Source organism: Oncorhynchus mykiss, chromosome 10 (genome assembly GCF_057628025.1).
Source record: "Oncorhynchus mykiss isolate SJ-2025 chromosome 10, ASM5762802v1, whole genome shotgun sequence".
In the NCBI taxonomy this organism is placed as follows: Eukaryota; Metazoa; Chordata; class Actinopteri; order Salmoniformes; family Salmonidae; genus Oncorhynchus; species Oncorhynchus mykiss.
The window spans coordinates 84,755,753-84,769,374 of record NC_143031.1 but is presented as its reverse complement, the minus strand read 5'-3'; the positions used below and the strand labels follow the sequence as shown (position 1 = coordinate 84,769,374).

Sequence of the window (13,622 nt, the reverse complement as noted above, 5' to 3'; positions counted from 1 at the left end):
TGTTCCCTGACCGGGAATCGAACCCGGGCCGCGGCGGTGAGAGCGCCGAATCCTAACCACTAGACCACCAGGGAAAGCTGTTTGTAACGAAGTGAAAAGTCAAACTGTGCTAACACAAGTAGCTTTCCATGGTAGTCTGGCGGTTCAATTCAGGGAACAGACTGTTTTATTTTTATTTTATTAAAACAACGCTTATATTTTGAATGTTACAAAAGAGTATGTAAATCCCCATTTGATCAGTTGTATTTGAACGTGAACGTTTTCCGTGTTATTTTCTGCCATCCTTGTGTCTGCCTCATGACTTTGTTTCAATGAAGGCTGCAGATTTTAATGTTAGCCATTTTTCTGTTTTTTAGATTTCTGTGTTGTTGTTTCTTGGTTTTACGTTTTTTATTTTTTTTATTTCACTGTTGCGTGTTCAGACGCTGTGAAATGCTACCACTCCACAGTTTGGAAAGCTTTGTACATTTCCCCTGGTAGTGTGTAACTAAACTACAGATTGAACAATGAGACAGATATTTCACAGGATGTATAAATGTGAAGCATCCGGGTTGACGTTTTCACTCACTACCAAATATGGTAGTGAGAGGAAGCCCAGTGCCCAGCAGTGGGAGAAGAAGGAGCGAGATGGATTTTGGCCAAATTTCTGCTCATTTTTTTTATCAATGAAACGTTTGATCTCTGCTCCTTGCATGTTCTGCCCACTAAGATTAATTTGCTTCCATTGGAAACAACAGGCTGTGGTCCATCTTGGATTAATTAGACACATCTTTGACTTAACAGTAGACACTCTGGTGGTGTCTAACAGTAGAAACTCTTGCCCTCTCGTTTTTTGCCTTCATTAAACTCCTGTCTTATGTAACCATACCAAACGTAACCTGTCATACTAAATGGAGTCTAAATGGATTTACATACAGAATAACATGAAATGGTCTGAGACCAGGGAGGAGTGAAGGGAGAGACAGCCACTAACCAAGCAGACTCCTGCTATCAAAACTAGGTTATTTATCATTAAATACTCCTTCCTGCTCCCCAGCCTGGTCTCAGACCATTTTATATTATTCTGTATAGTACCTGTACCTTGGACTGGATCAGATATGATTACATAGTACCTGTACCTTGGACTGGATCAGATAGGATTACATAGTACCTGTACCTTGGACTGGATCAGATAGGATTACATAGTACCTGTACCTTGGACTGGATCAGATAGGATTACATAGTACCTGTACCTTGGACTGGATCAGATATGATTACATAGTACCTGTACCTTGGACTGGATCAGATAGGATTACATAGTACCTGTACCTTGGACTGGATCAGATAGGATTACATAGTACCTGTACCTTGGACTGGATCAGATATGATTACATAGTACCTGTACCTTGGACTGGATCAGATAGGATTACATAGTACCTGTACCTTGGACTGGATCAGATAGGATTACATAGTACCTGTACCTTGGACTGGATCAGATAGGATTACATAGTACCTGTCTTGGACTGGATCAGATAGGATTACATAGTACCTGTCTTGGACTGGATCAGATATGATTACATAGTACCTGTCTTGGACTGGATCAGATATGATTACATAGTACCTGTCTTGGACTGGATCAGATATGAGTACATAGTACCTGTACCTTGGACTGGATCAGATATGAGTACATAGTACCTGTCTTGGACTGGATCAGATATGATTACATAGTACCTGTACCTTGGACTGGATCAGATATGATTACATAGTACCTGTACCTTGGACTGGATCAGATATGAGTACATAGTACCTGTCTTGGACTGGATCAGATATGATTACATAGTACCTGTACCTTGGACTGGATCAGATATGATTACAAAGTACCTGTCTTGGACTAGATCAGATATGATTACATAGTACCTGTCTTGGACTGGATCAGATATGATTGCATAGTACCTGTACCTTGGACTGGATCAGATATGAGTACATAGTACCTGTCTTGGACTGGATCAGATATGAGTACATAGTACCTGTACCTTGGACTGGATCAGATATGATTACATAGTACCTGTACCTTGGACTGGATCAGATATGAGTACATAGTACCTGTACCTTGGACTGGATCAGATATGATTACATAGTACCTGTACCTTGGACTGGATCAGATATGATTACATAGTACCGGTACCTTGGACTGGATCAGATATGATTACATAGTACCTGTCTTGGACTAGATCAGATATGATTACATAGTACCTGTACCTTGGACTAGATCAGATATGAGTACATAGTACCTGTCTTGGACTGGATCAGATATGATTACATAGTACCTGTCTTGGACTGGATCAGATATGATTACATAGTACCTGTCTTGGACTAGATCAGATATGATTACATAGTACCTGTCTTGGACTAGATCAGATATGAGTACATAGTACCTGTCTTGGACTGGATCAGATATGAGTACATAGTACCTGTCTTGGACTGGATCAGATATGATTACATAGTACCTGTCTTGGACTGCATAAAACCGGGAAGAGAAGCTAGTTCAGCTAGCTCCCGTTAGCTAGCTATGCTAACTGTGCTGCAGTGCACTTTCTCAGCCTACAGTTACACATACCTCCAGTCATAATACGAAGTAGTAGCCTGCCTGCCTGCCTGTTGGCTCTTGGTCGTTGTAGCCGATCCTTCACCATCTTCCTTTGATTAGATATCTCCTAACTTCTGATTGGATATCTCCTAACTTCTGATTAGATATCTCCTAACTTCTGATTGGATATCTCCTAACTTCTCATTAGATATCTCCTAACTTCTCATTAGATATCTCCTAACTTCTGATTAGATATCTCCTTACTTCTCATTAGATATCTCCTAACTTCTGATTAGATATCTCCTAACTTCTCATTAGATATCTCCTAACTTCTGACTAGATATCTCCTATCTTCTGATTAGATATCTCCTAACTTCTGATTAGATATCTCCTAACTTCTAAATAGATATCTCCTAACTTCTTATTAGATATCTCCTAGCTTCTCATTAGATATCTCCTATCTTCTGATTAGATATCTCCTATCTTCTGATTATATATCTCCTAACTTCTGATTAGATATCTCCTATCTTGTGATTAGATATCTCCTAACTTCTAAATAGATATCTCCTATCTTGTGATTAGATATCTCCTATCTTCTGATTATATATCTCCTAACTTCTGATTAGATATCTCCTATCTTGTGATTAGATATCTCCTAACTTCTAAATAGATATCTCCTAACTTCTCAGTTGATATCTCCTAAATTCTGCCACACATGGAGCTTTGATGACTTATGATTGGCCAATAACAAGCTGCACGCACCACGCTCCACTCTCATGAAAAGCAAGAGAAGCAACATAAATTATACAATCTCCTTCTCTCTCTGTCTCTCCTCTCTCTCTGTCTCTCCTCTCTCCCTGTCTCTCCTCTCTCTCTCTCTGTCTCTCCTCTCTCTCTGTCTCTCCTCTCTCTCTCTCTCTCTCTCTCTCTCTCTGTCTCTCTCTCTCTCTGTCTCTCTCTCTCTGTCTCTCTCTCTCTTTCTCTCTCCCTCTCTCTCTATGTCTCTCTCTCTTTCTCTCTCTTTCTCTCTCTCTCTCTCTGTCTCTCTCTCTCTCTGTCTCTCCTCTCTCTCTCTCTCTCTCTCTCTCTGTCTCTCTCTCTCTCTGTCTCTCTCTCTCTGTCTCTCTCTCTCTCTCTCTCTCTCTCTCTCCCTGTCTCTCCTCTCTCTCTCTCTGTCTCTCCTCTCTCTCTGTCTCTCCTCTCTCTCTCTCTCTCTCTCTCTCTCTCTGTCTCTCTCTCTGTCTCTCTCTCTCTCTCTCTCTCTCTCTCTCTCTGTCTCTCTCTGTCTCTGTCTCTCTCTCTCTCTCTGTCTCTCTCTCTCAGCAGTCGCGTTCGGATCTCTATGGGCCCTTCCAGACAAGTCATTTAAAATAACACATACCCCTGACAATCAGATCCTAGCCAGACAGTATTTCTAATTCTGGATTCATTGTTATGAACGTTCTCAAGCCGTCCTCTATCGGAGGAGCCATAGTTGAGCCCTAAAGTGGTGAGAAGCCCAGTCATTCTGGACGGAGGCTAACTACTATTTAGTTTAAATTACAGTCTTGGAAATACGATGACATTGCTTAAGTAGTCAAATATTTAGTAGGAAACAACTTTCCCTCAATTATCATGTTGTCAGATTTACTTTAGCCATTAGCTAACAAAATGTTTGAATGTTAAATGACGAGACAGAGGCATTGATGCGAGTAACCAGTCTTGTTCAGTACATGACAACACATCCGGGTATCTCAAGCACCCCGGTAAAACACAAGAGTTGCAGTAATGAACATTTACCAACAGATGGCATCACTGTGCCATCTTACACCCATAACACAAAGTTTCTGTCCAAAAAATAGCTAGCAATGCTAACGTTAGCTAGCTAAAAGCCGGTGGCCTCCCCTCAATCTTATCTAGCTAGCTAACTGCATTTGAAGTCAATCTGGTGACATCAAAATGATAACAAAAGGTTTTCCTACTAATTATTTGCCTCTTGTTGAATGTCATTGTATTTCCAAGCCACTGTAACGGACATTTGATGAAAATCTTCATCAGCGCTTATTGACGATGCATTGAGTAGAATGCTCAGTCAGGCATCGGTCCAAAACAAACATTCTAAACAATATTGAAACAAGTTTGTGATGAAACATGGAACCCATGAATAAGTACTGTACTATAATGAATAAGTTCTGTCCTGTAATGAATAAGTACTGTACTATAATGAATAAGTTCTGTACTGTAATGAATAAGTTCTGTACTGTAATTAATAAGTTCTGTACTGTAATTAATAAGTTCTGTACTATAATGAATAAGTTCTGTACTATAATGAATATGTTCTGTCCTATAATGAATATGTTCTGTCCTGTAATGAATAAGTTCTGTCCTGTAATAAGTTATATTGTAGTCACTTAAAGAAGAGAAAAGTTGTAAGGTTTTCATCAACAGTACTTCCCATCACAATAAAAACACAACAGGAAACAGGAAATGACATTGTACATTTTTTTAATTCTCTATCAGCCATAAACACACTGCAGCATTTTGATTATTATACCATTTTAATAAACTAATACATGCCCTCGTAAATATTTATATATATGTATAATATCACGTATGTATATAAATGCCGTCACCGCGGAAACAGAATGCTGATTGGTTAAATTAAAAGCCGGACCGACCCAGTCACAGTGAACTTCCACTAGTTTTTTTGCATTTTGTATCACTTTTTATTTTGGCTTTTAAATCATTTTTAAACGTCACTCTCACAGTAACCAGTGACATCGGTGAAGTACATACATGACAGGTGGTAGATACATACAGTGGCTAAACGCTCTGAGCGGTGAGTGATGCCGTGTACACATACTGTCAACCTGCTCGACCACACCTCTAGGTCGGGTGTGTCTCTGTCCCGTACCTGCCCTCATATACTTTCTACACGGGACTTTCCCATTGGCTAGACATACAGATCCCAGCCTACATGGGTCTGTCTGATTGGCTACAAATACTGTATTGTGCCTAGATGGGCCTTTCCCATTGGCTAGACATACAGATCCCAGCCTACATGGGTCTGTCTGATTGGCAACAAATACTGTATTGTGCCTAGATGGGCCTTTCCCATTGGCTAGACATACAGATCCCAGCCTACATGGGGCTGTCTGATTGGCTACAAATACTGTATTCTGCCTAGATGGGCCTTTCCCATTGGCTAAACATACCATTTCCTGTGTCCTTGTGCCCAAAGCGTGGAGGTGTGCCCCCCATGACAGTCAGGAGTGGAGTGCAACGTGGTTGTTGTGAAATAAAGTTCATTTTTCTCTGCTCATGTCGTCACATTCACACACACACAAACACACACAACCACTAACACCTGGTCCCACACTTTCAAGGGCCAATAAGTAATCAATAATCACATTGATAAATCAAACGAGGAACCATCCGAGAAGCTCTCGTACCAACCTCGGGTCTGCTGCACAAATGGATCCCTATTCCCTATGTAGTACACTACTATAGACCCTATTCCCTCTATAGTACACTACTATAGACCCTATTCCCTATATAGTGGTACTACTATAGACCAGAGCCCTATTCCCTATATAGTGGTACTACTATAGACCAGAGCCCTATTCCCTATATAGTGGTACTACTATAGACCAGAGCCCTATTCTCTATGTAGTGAACTACTAGTGACCAGAGCCCTATTCTCTATATAGTGGTACTACTATAGACCAGAGCCCTATTCTCTATATAGTGAACTACTAGTGACCAGAGCCCTATTCCCTATATAGTGAACTACTAGTGACCAGAGCCCTATTCTCTATATAGTGAACTACTAGTGACCAGAGCCCTATTCCCTATATAGTGAACTACTAGTGACCAGAGCCCTATTCTCTATATAGTGAACTACTAGTGACCAGAGCCCTATTCCCTATATAGTGAACTACTAGTGACCAGAGCCCTATTCTCTATATAGTGAACTAATAGTGACCAGAGCCCTATTCTCTATGTAGTGAACTACTAGTGACCAGAGCCCTATTCTCTATGTAGTGAACTACTAGTGACCAGAGCCCTATTCCCTATATAGTGAACTACTAGTGACCAGAGCCCTATTCCCTATATAGTACACTACTATAGACCAGGACCCTATTCCCTATATAGTGAACTACTAGTGACCAGAGCCCTATTCCCTATATAGTGAACTACTAGTGACCAGAGCCCTATTCCCTATATAGTGAACTACTATAGGCCAGGGCCCTATTCCCTATATAGTGAACTACTAGTGACCAGAGCCCTATTCCCTATATAGTGAACTACTATAGGCCAGGGCCCTATTCCCTATATAGTGAACTACTAGTGACCAGAGCCCTATTCCCTATATAGTGAACTACTATAGGCCAGGGCCCTATTCCCTATATAGTGAACTACTAGTGACCAGAGCCCTATTCCCTATATAGTGCACTACTAGTGACCAGAGCCCTATTCCCTATATAGTGAACTACTAGTGACCAGAGCCCTATTCCCTATGTAGTGCACTACTAGTGACCAGAGCCCTATTCTCTATATAGTGAACTACTAGTGACCAGAGCCCTATTCCCTATATAGTGAACTACTAGTGACCAGAGCCCTATTCCCTATATAGTGCACTACTAGTGACCAGAGCCCTATTCCCTATATAGTGAACTACTAGTGACCAGAGCCCTATTCCCTATGTAGTGCACTACTAGTGACCAGAGCCCTATTCCCTATGTAGTGCACTACTAGTGACCAGAGCCCTATTCCCTATGTAGTGAACTACTAGTGACCAGAGCCCTATTCCCTATGTAGTGCACTACTAGTGACCAGAGCCCTATTCCCTATGTAGTGAACTACTAGTGACCAGAGCCCTATTCCCTATATAGTGAACCAGGGCCCTATTCCCTATGTAGTGGTACTACTATAGACCAGAGCCCTATTCCCTATATAGTGGTACTACTATAGCCCAGGGCCCTATGGGTTCTGCATAGGGAATAGGATGCCATTCGTGACACAGACATCTTCATATCAGAGGACTGCTTCTAAACGAGACAGCCATGATCCACACCTTATCAACTTATACACAGCGTATTCACCATTGGGAAAATAAATATTAAATAAATAAAATACATTTCCTAATAAAGGAAACGTCAAGTCTCCATAACAAATTAACAAACCAAAAAAACGATCTACTGAACCCGAAACTACAGAAGAAGAACTTCAAAAACAAGGAAAGAATTGAACCAATAACAGAGAAGACTGCTGCTGCTTTTACCAAACCACTCCCTTCATAGCAGCAATTCAGGTCTGACACACACACACACACTTGCACTAATTCACATGCACGCACGTCAAACAATGAGATGAGGTTGGAAATGTTACAAACCATGGAGAGAGTTTAAAAGACAGGAAGAAAAATAGATAGAAACAGAGGAGAGAGAGAGAGAGAGAGAGAGAGAGGGAAGGAGAGAGAGGGAGAGAGGGAGAGAGAGAGGGAGAAGGAGAGAGAGAGAGCGGGAGAGAGAGAGGGAGAGAGGGGGAGAGAGAGAGAGAGAGAGAGAGAGAGAGAGAGAGAGAGAGAGAGAGAGAGAGAGAGGGAGAGAGAGAGAGACAGAGAGAGAGACAGAGACAGAGAGAGAGTGACAGAGAGTGACAGAGACAGAGAGAGAGTGACAGAGAGAGAGTGACAGAAAGAGAGAGACAGAGAGAGAGATAGAGACAGAGACAGAGAGAGAGATAGAGAGAAAGACAGAGAGAGAGAGAGAGAGAGAGAGAGAGAAAGAGAGAGCGAGAGAGAGAGAGAGAGAGAGAGAGGGAGAGAGAGAGAGAGAGGGAGAGAGAAAAGGATCAAGGCTATATATATAATTAACCATATCTCAGCTATGATCGTCACCAGCTAACCGACCAATCATGCCTACTCTACCTGGTAATGGAGGGGACTAATGAGGTTGCCTAGGTTACAGATGACAATTTTTTTTTTTTAAACCACATATTTAGATATAGCTACTTTCTGAAGACAGGTAGAACAAGAACACTAAACACTCCAGCAACAGGAAGCAGGAAGCAGGAAGCGAGGACTACGGTTAAGGGTTGCTACAGGTGACATCGTGATATCTGACCTTTTTTAAAGAAAGGTCAATATGAGGAAGAGGAAGTGCTGTAGTTTTCACGTCGTAGTAAAGAATAACTAAGAACTGTAGTAGTAGAGACAGGTAGTGCTGTGAGGTGTACATCGTAGCGTATGTTAGTCCAACCACCTACTCTAGCAGTACAACACATATATGACTAATGTCTGTCAGCATCAAGATCCAATACATACAGAAAACAAACATCAACTCTTTGGTCACAAAAAAAAAAATGAAAACGGAAAAAAACACACAAAGAAGAAAACAAAACAGAAAGAAAGAAAATAAGTGAATCAGTTAAGACCAAACAGATTGTTGAAACAGGAAGACGGTGGTAGGACTGAGGTGCACTTTGGGATTGCATGTGCCTGATGCATAGGATTGGTGGATCTTCAGGGAAAGGGGCGGGGTCAGAGGCCAAACAGGAAACTAGCGAGGCGATAAAGGAGGCCTGTTATTCCTTTTTCCTCCCCTCTTCCTCCTCATCCCCCCTCCTCCTCCTCTTCCTCCACCTTCTAACAGTAGAGATGGATGAGGTGATGAAGGTGCTCCAGGAGAACCTGTTTCCTGTTACCACAGGCTCCTCCCCTCTCACTACTGTCCGTCTCTGGGTACGTCCCTTACACATCTTGGCCCTGGGGGGGAGGAGAAGAGAGTAAAGAGAGAGAAAGTTGGAGAGAAAAAGGAGGGCAGAGTGAGATGAGAGACAGAGAGACAGAGAGAGAGAGGAGAGACAGAGAGAGAGAGGAGAGAGAGAGAGGAGAGACAGTGAGAGAGAGAGAGAGGAGAGACAGAGAGAGAGGAGAGACAGAGAGAGACAGAGAGAGAGGAGAGACAGAGAGAGAGGAGAGACAGAGAGAGAGAGAGAGAGAGAGAGAGGAGAGACAGGGAGAGAGAGGATAGAGATAGAGAGGAGAGACAGAGAGAGAGGAGAGACAGAGAGAGAGGAGAGAGAGAGAGAGGAGAGACAGAGTGAAAGGAGAGAGAGGGTGATTAGTACCTCTAATAATCAAACTAAAAGCAGTTGGAGAAAGATATGGAGGGGAGAGATGGAGGGAGAGATGGAGGGAGAGATGGAGGGGAGAGATGGAGGGGAGAGATGGAGGGGAGAGATAGAGGGGAGAGATGGAGGGGAGAGATGGAGGGGAGAGATGGAGGGGAGAGATGGAGGGAGAGATGGAGGGGAGAGATGGAGGGGAGAGATAGAGGGGAGAGATAGAGGGGAGAGATAGAGGGGAGAGATGGAGGGGAGAGATGGAGGGGAGAGATGTAGGGAGAGATGGAGGGGAGAGATGGAGGGGAGAGATGGAGGGGAGAGATGGAGAAAGAGATGGATGGGAGAGATGGAGGGGAGAGATGGAGGGAGAGATGGAGAAAGAGATGGATGGGAGAGATGGAGGGAGAGATGGAGGGGAGAGATGGAGGGGAGAGATGGAGGGAGAGATGGAGGGAGAGATAGAGGGGAGAGATGGAGGGGAGAGATGGAGAAAGATATGGAGGGGAGAGATGGAGGGAGAGATGGAGGGGAGAGATGGATGGGAGAGATGGAGGGAGATATGGAGGGGAGAGATAGAGGGAGAGATGGGGGAGAGATGGAGAAAGATATGGATGAGAGAGATGGATGGAGAGATGGAGGGGAGAGATGGAGGGGAGAGATGGAGGGGAGAGATGGAGGGAGAGATGGAGGGGAGAGATGGAGAAAGAGATGGATGGAAGAGATGGAGGGAGAGATGGAGGGGAGAGATGGAGGGGAAAGATGGAGGGAGAGATAGAGCAAGGGATGGAGGGAGAGATGGAGAGAGAGATGGATGAGAGAGATGGAGGGAGAGATGGAGAGAGAGATGGAGGGGAGAGATGGAGGGAGAGATAGAGGGGAGAAATGGAGGTAGAGATGGAGATAGGGATGGAGGGGAGAGATGGAGGGGTGAGATGGATGGAGAGATGGGGGAGAGATGGAGGGGAGAGAGAGATGGAGAGATGGAGGAGATGGAGGGGAGAGATGGAGGAAGAGATCGAGGGAGCGATGGAGGGGAGAGATGGAGGGAGAGATGAAGGGAGCGATGGAGGGGAGAGATGGAGGGAGAGATGGAGGGAGAGATGGAGGGAGAGATGAAGGGAGTGATTGAGGGAGAGATGGAGGGAGAGAAAGCTATTCTGATTGGCTGGTTGGAGGCTGACCTGTGTGAAGTCGTCCCGGGACGTTGGGAGGTCAGAGGTCAGGGTGGGGTCACCGTGCTGCGTCTCGGTCCAATCCCCCTCCACCACCACCACCACTGCGTTCCGCTCCACACGGCTGACCTCGTGACCTTCAGCTGATTCCTCCTCACCCCACGCTGAGTCAGTGTCACGCTCAGAAAACGTCACCTGGAAGGAAAAAGGAAGGAAAGATTGCAACAATAAAAAAATACATTATGTAATTGTTGTTGTGCGGTTAAATCCCACTGGGGATACCGCCCATAATTAAAATGTATGAACACATTAAGAGGCTTAATTAATGAATTAAATAAAGAAATAAAAACTTTTAAAAGCTTAATTAATTAATTAAGATGTTTAGGATCAAAACGTCAGTTAAACGGGATATATTATTACTTTGAAAATATACATCAATTTATAATCTGTTATGAAAATTTCACTCAAAATGTCACTGTGAGGTGTACTACACATTTCACTGTCAGGTCTACTACACCTGTTGTATTCAGCATTTCACTGTCAGGTCTACTACACCTGTTGTATTCAGCATTTCACTGTCAGGTCTACTACACCTGTTGTATTCAGCATTTCACTGTAAGGTCTACCTACACCTGTTGTATTCAGCATTTCACTGTAAGGTCTACTACACCTGTTGTATTCAGCATTTCACTGTCAGGTCTACTACACCTGTTGTATTCAGCATTTCACTGTCAGGTCTACTACACCTGTTGTATTCAGCATTTCACTGTAAGGTCTACCTACACCTGTTGTATTCAGCATTTCACTGTAAGGTCTACTACACCTGTTGTATTCAGCATTTCACTGTAAGGTCTACTACACCTGTTGTATTCAGCATTTCACTGTCAGGTCTACTACACCTGTTGTATTCATAATTTCACTGTAAGGTCTACTACACCTGTTGTATTCAGCATTTCACTGTAAGGTCTACTACACCTGTTGAATTCAGCATTTCACTGTGAGGTCTACTACACCTGTTGTATTCAGCATTTCACTGTGAGGTCTACTACACCTGTTGTATTCAGCATTTCACTGTGAGGTCTACTACACCTGTTGTATTCAGCATTTCACTGTAAGGTCTACTACACCAGTTGTATTCAGCATTTCACTGTAAGGTCTACTACACCTGTTGTATTCAGCATTTCACTGTAAGGTCTACTACACCAGTTGTATTCAGCATTTCACTGTAAGGTCTACCTACACCTGTTGTATTCAGCATTTCACTGTAAGGTCTACTACACCTGTTGTATTCAGCATTTCACTGTAAGGTCTACTACACCTGTTGTATTCAGCATTTCACTGTAAGGTCTACTACACCAGTTGTATTCAGCATTTCACTGTAAGGTCTACCTACACCTGTTGTATTCAGCATTTCACTGTCAGGTCTACTACACCTGTTGTATTCAGCATTTCACTGTCAGGTCTACTACACCTGTTGTATTCATAATTTCACTGTAAGGTCTACTACACCTGTTGTATTTAGCATTTCACTGTAAGGTCTACTACACCTGTTGTATTCAGCATTTCACTGTAAGGTCTACTACACCTGTTGTATTCAGCATTTCACTGTATGGTCTACTACACCTGTTGTATTCAGCATTTCACTGTGAGGTCTACTACACCTGTTGTATTCAGCATTTCACTGTAAGGTCTACTACACCTGTTGTATTCAGCATTTCACTGTGAGGTCTACTACACCTGTTGTATTCAGCATTTCACTGTGAGGTCTACTACACCTGTTGTATTCAGCATTTCACTGTGAGGTCTACTACACCTGTTGTATTCAGCATTTCACTGTGAGGTCTACTACACCTGTTGTATTCAGCATTTCACTGTGAGGTGTACTACACCTGTTGTATTCAGCATTTCACTGTATGGTCTACTACACCTGTTGTATTCAGCATTTCACTGTAAGGTCTACCACACCTGTTGTATTCAGCATTTCACTGTAAGGTCTACTACACCTGTTGTATTCAGCATTTCCCTGTGAGGTCTACTACACCTGTTGTATTCAGCATTTCACTGTGAGGTGTACTACACCTGTTGTATTCAGCATTTCACTGTAAGGTCTACTACACCTGTTGTATTCAGCATTTCACTGTAAGGTCTACCTACACCTGTTGTATTCAGCATTTCACTGTCAGGTCTACTACACCTGTTGTATTCAGCATTTCACTGTCAGGTCTACTACACCTGTTGTATTCATAATTTCACTGTAAGGTCTACTACACCTGTTGTATTTAGCATTTCACTGTAAGGTCTACTACACCTGTTGTATTCAGCATTTCACTGTAAGGTCTACTACACCTGTTGTATTCAGCATTTCACTGTAAGGTCTACTGCACCTGTTGTATTCAGCATTTCACTGTGAGGTCTACTACACCTGTTGTATTCAGCATTTCACTGTGAGGTCTACTACACCTGTTGTATTCAGCATGTCACTGTGAGGTGTACTACACCTGTTGTATTCAGCATTTCACTGTGAGGTCTACTACACCTGTTGTATTCAGCATTTCACTGTGAGGTCTACTACACCTGTTGTATTCAGCATGTCACTGTGAGGTGTACTACACCTGTTGTATTCAGCATTTCACTGTGAGGTCTACTACACCTGTTGTATTCAGCATTTCACTGTGAGGTCTACTACACCTGTTGTATTCAGCATTTCACTGTGAGGTCTACTACACCTGTTGTATTCAGCATTTCACTGTGAGGTCTACTACACCTGTTGTATT

The 13,622-nt window shown here is 42.9% G+C and overlaps 1 protein-coding gene and 1 non-coding gene across 17 annotated transcripts in view; both read right to left on the bottom strand.

Moving 5' to 3' along the window:
* Window positions 1-2: 2 nt before the first annotated feature.
* On the bottom strand, window positions 3-74 carry trnae-cuc (transfer RNA glutamic acid (anticodon CUC)). The gene has a single exon. It is a non-coding gene; the product is annotated as a tRNA-Glu (tRNA).
* Window positions 75-8,978: 8,904 nt separating this feature from the next.
* The window catches only part of LOC110515949 (uncharacterized), a 234,461-nt gene continuing 229,817 nt past the window's right edge, over window positions 8,979-13,622 (bottom strand). For all 16 annotated transcript variants that reach the window (XM_090188242.1, XM_090188243.1, XM_090188244.1 and 13 more), the window contains 2 exons: window positions 10,858-11,043; window positions 8,979-9,314 (listed from right to left, as the gene is read on the bottom strand). In XM_090188242.1, the coding sequence (XP_090044368.1) occupies window positions 9,300-9,314; window positions 10,858-11,043 (201 nt within the window). In that variant the 3' untranslated portion in view covers window positions 8,979-9,299. The remainder of the gene's footprint in view (window positions 9,315-10,857; window positions 11,044-13,622) is intronic.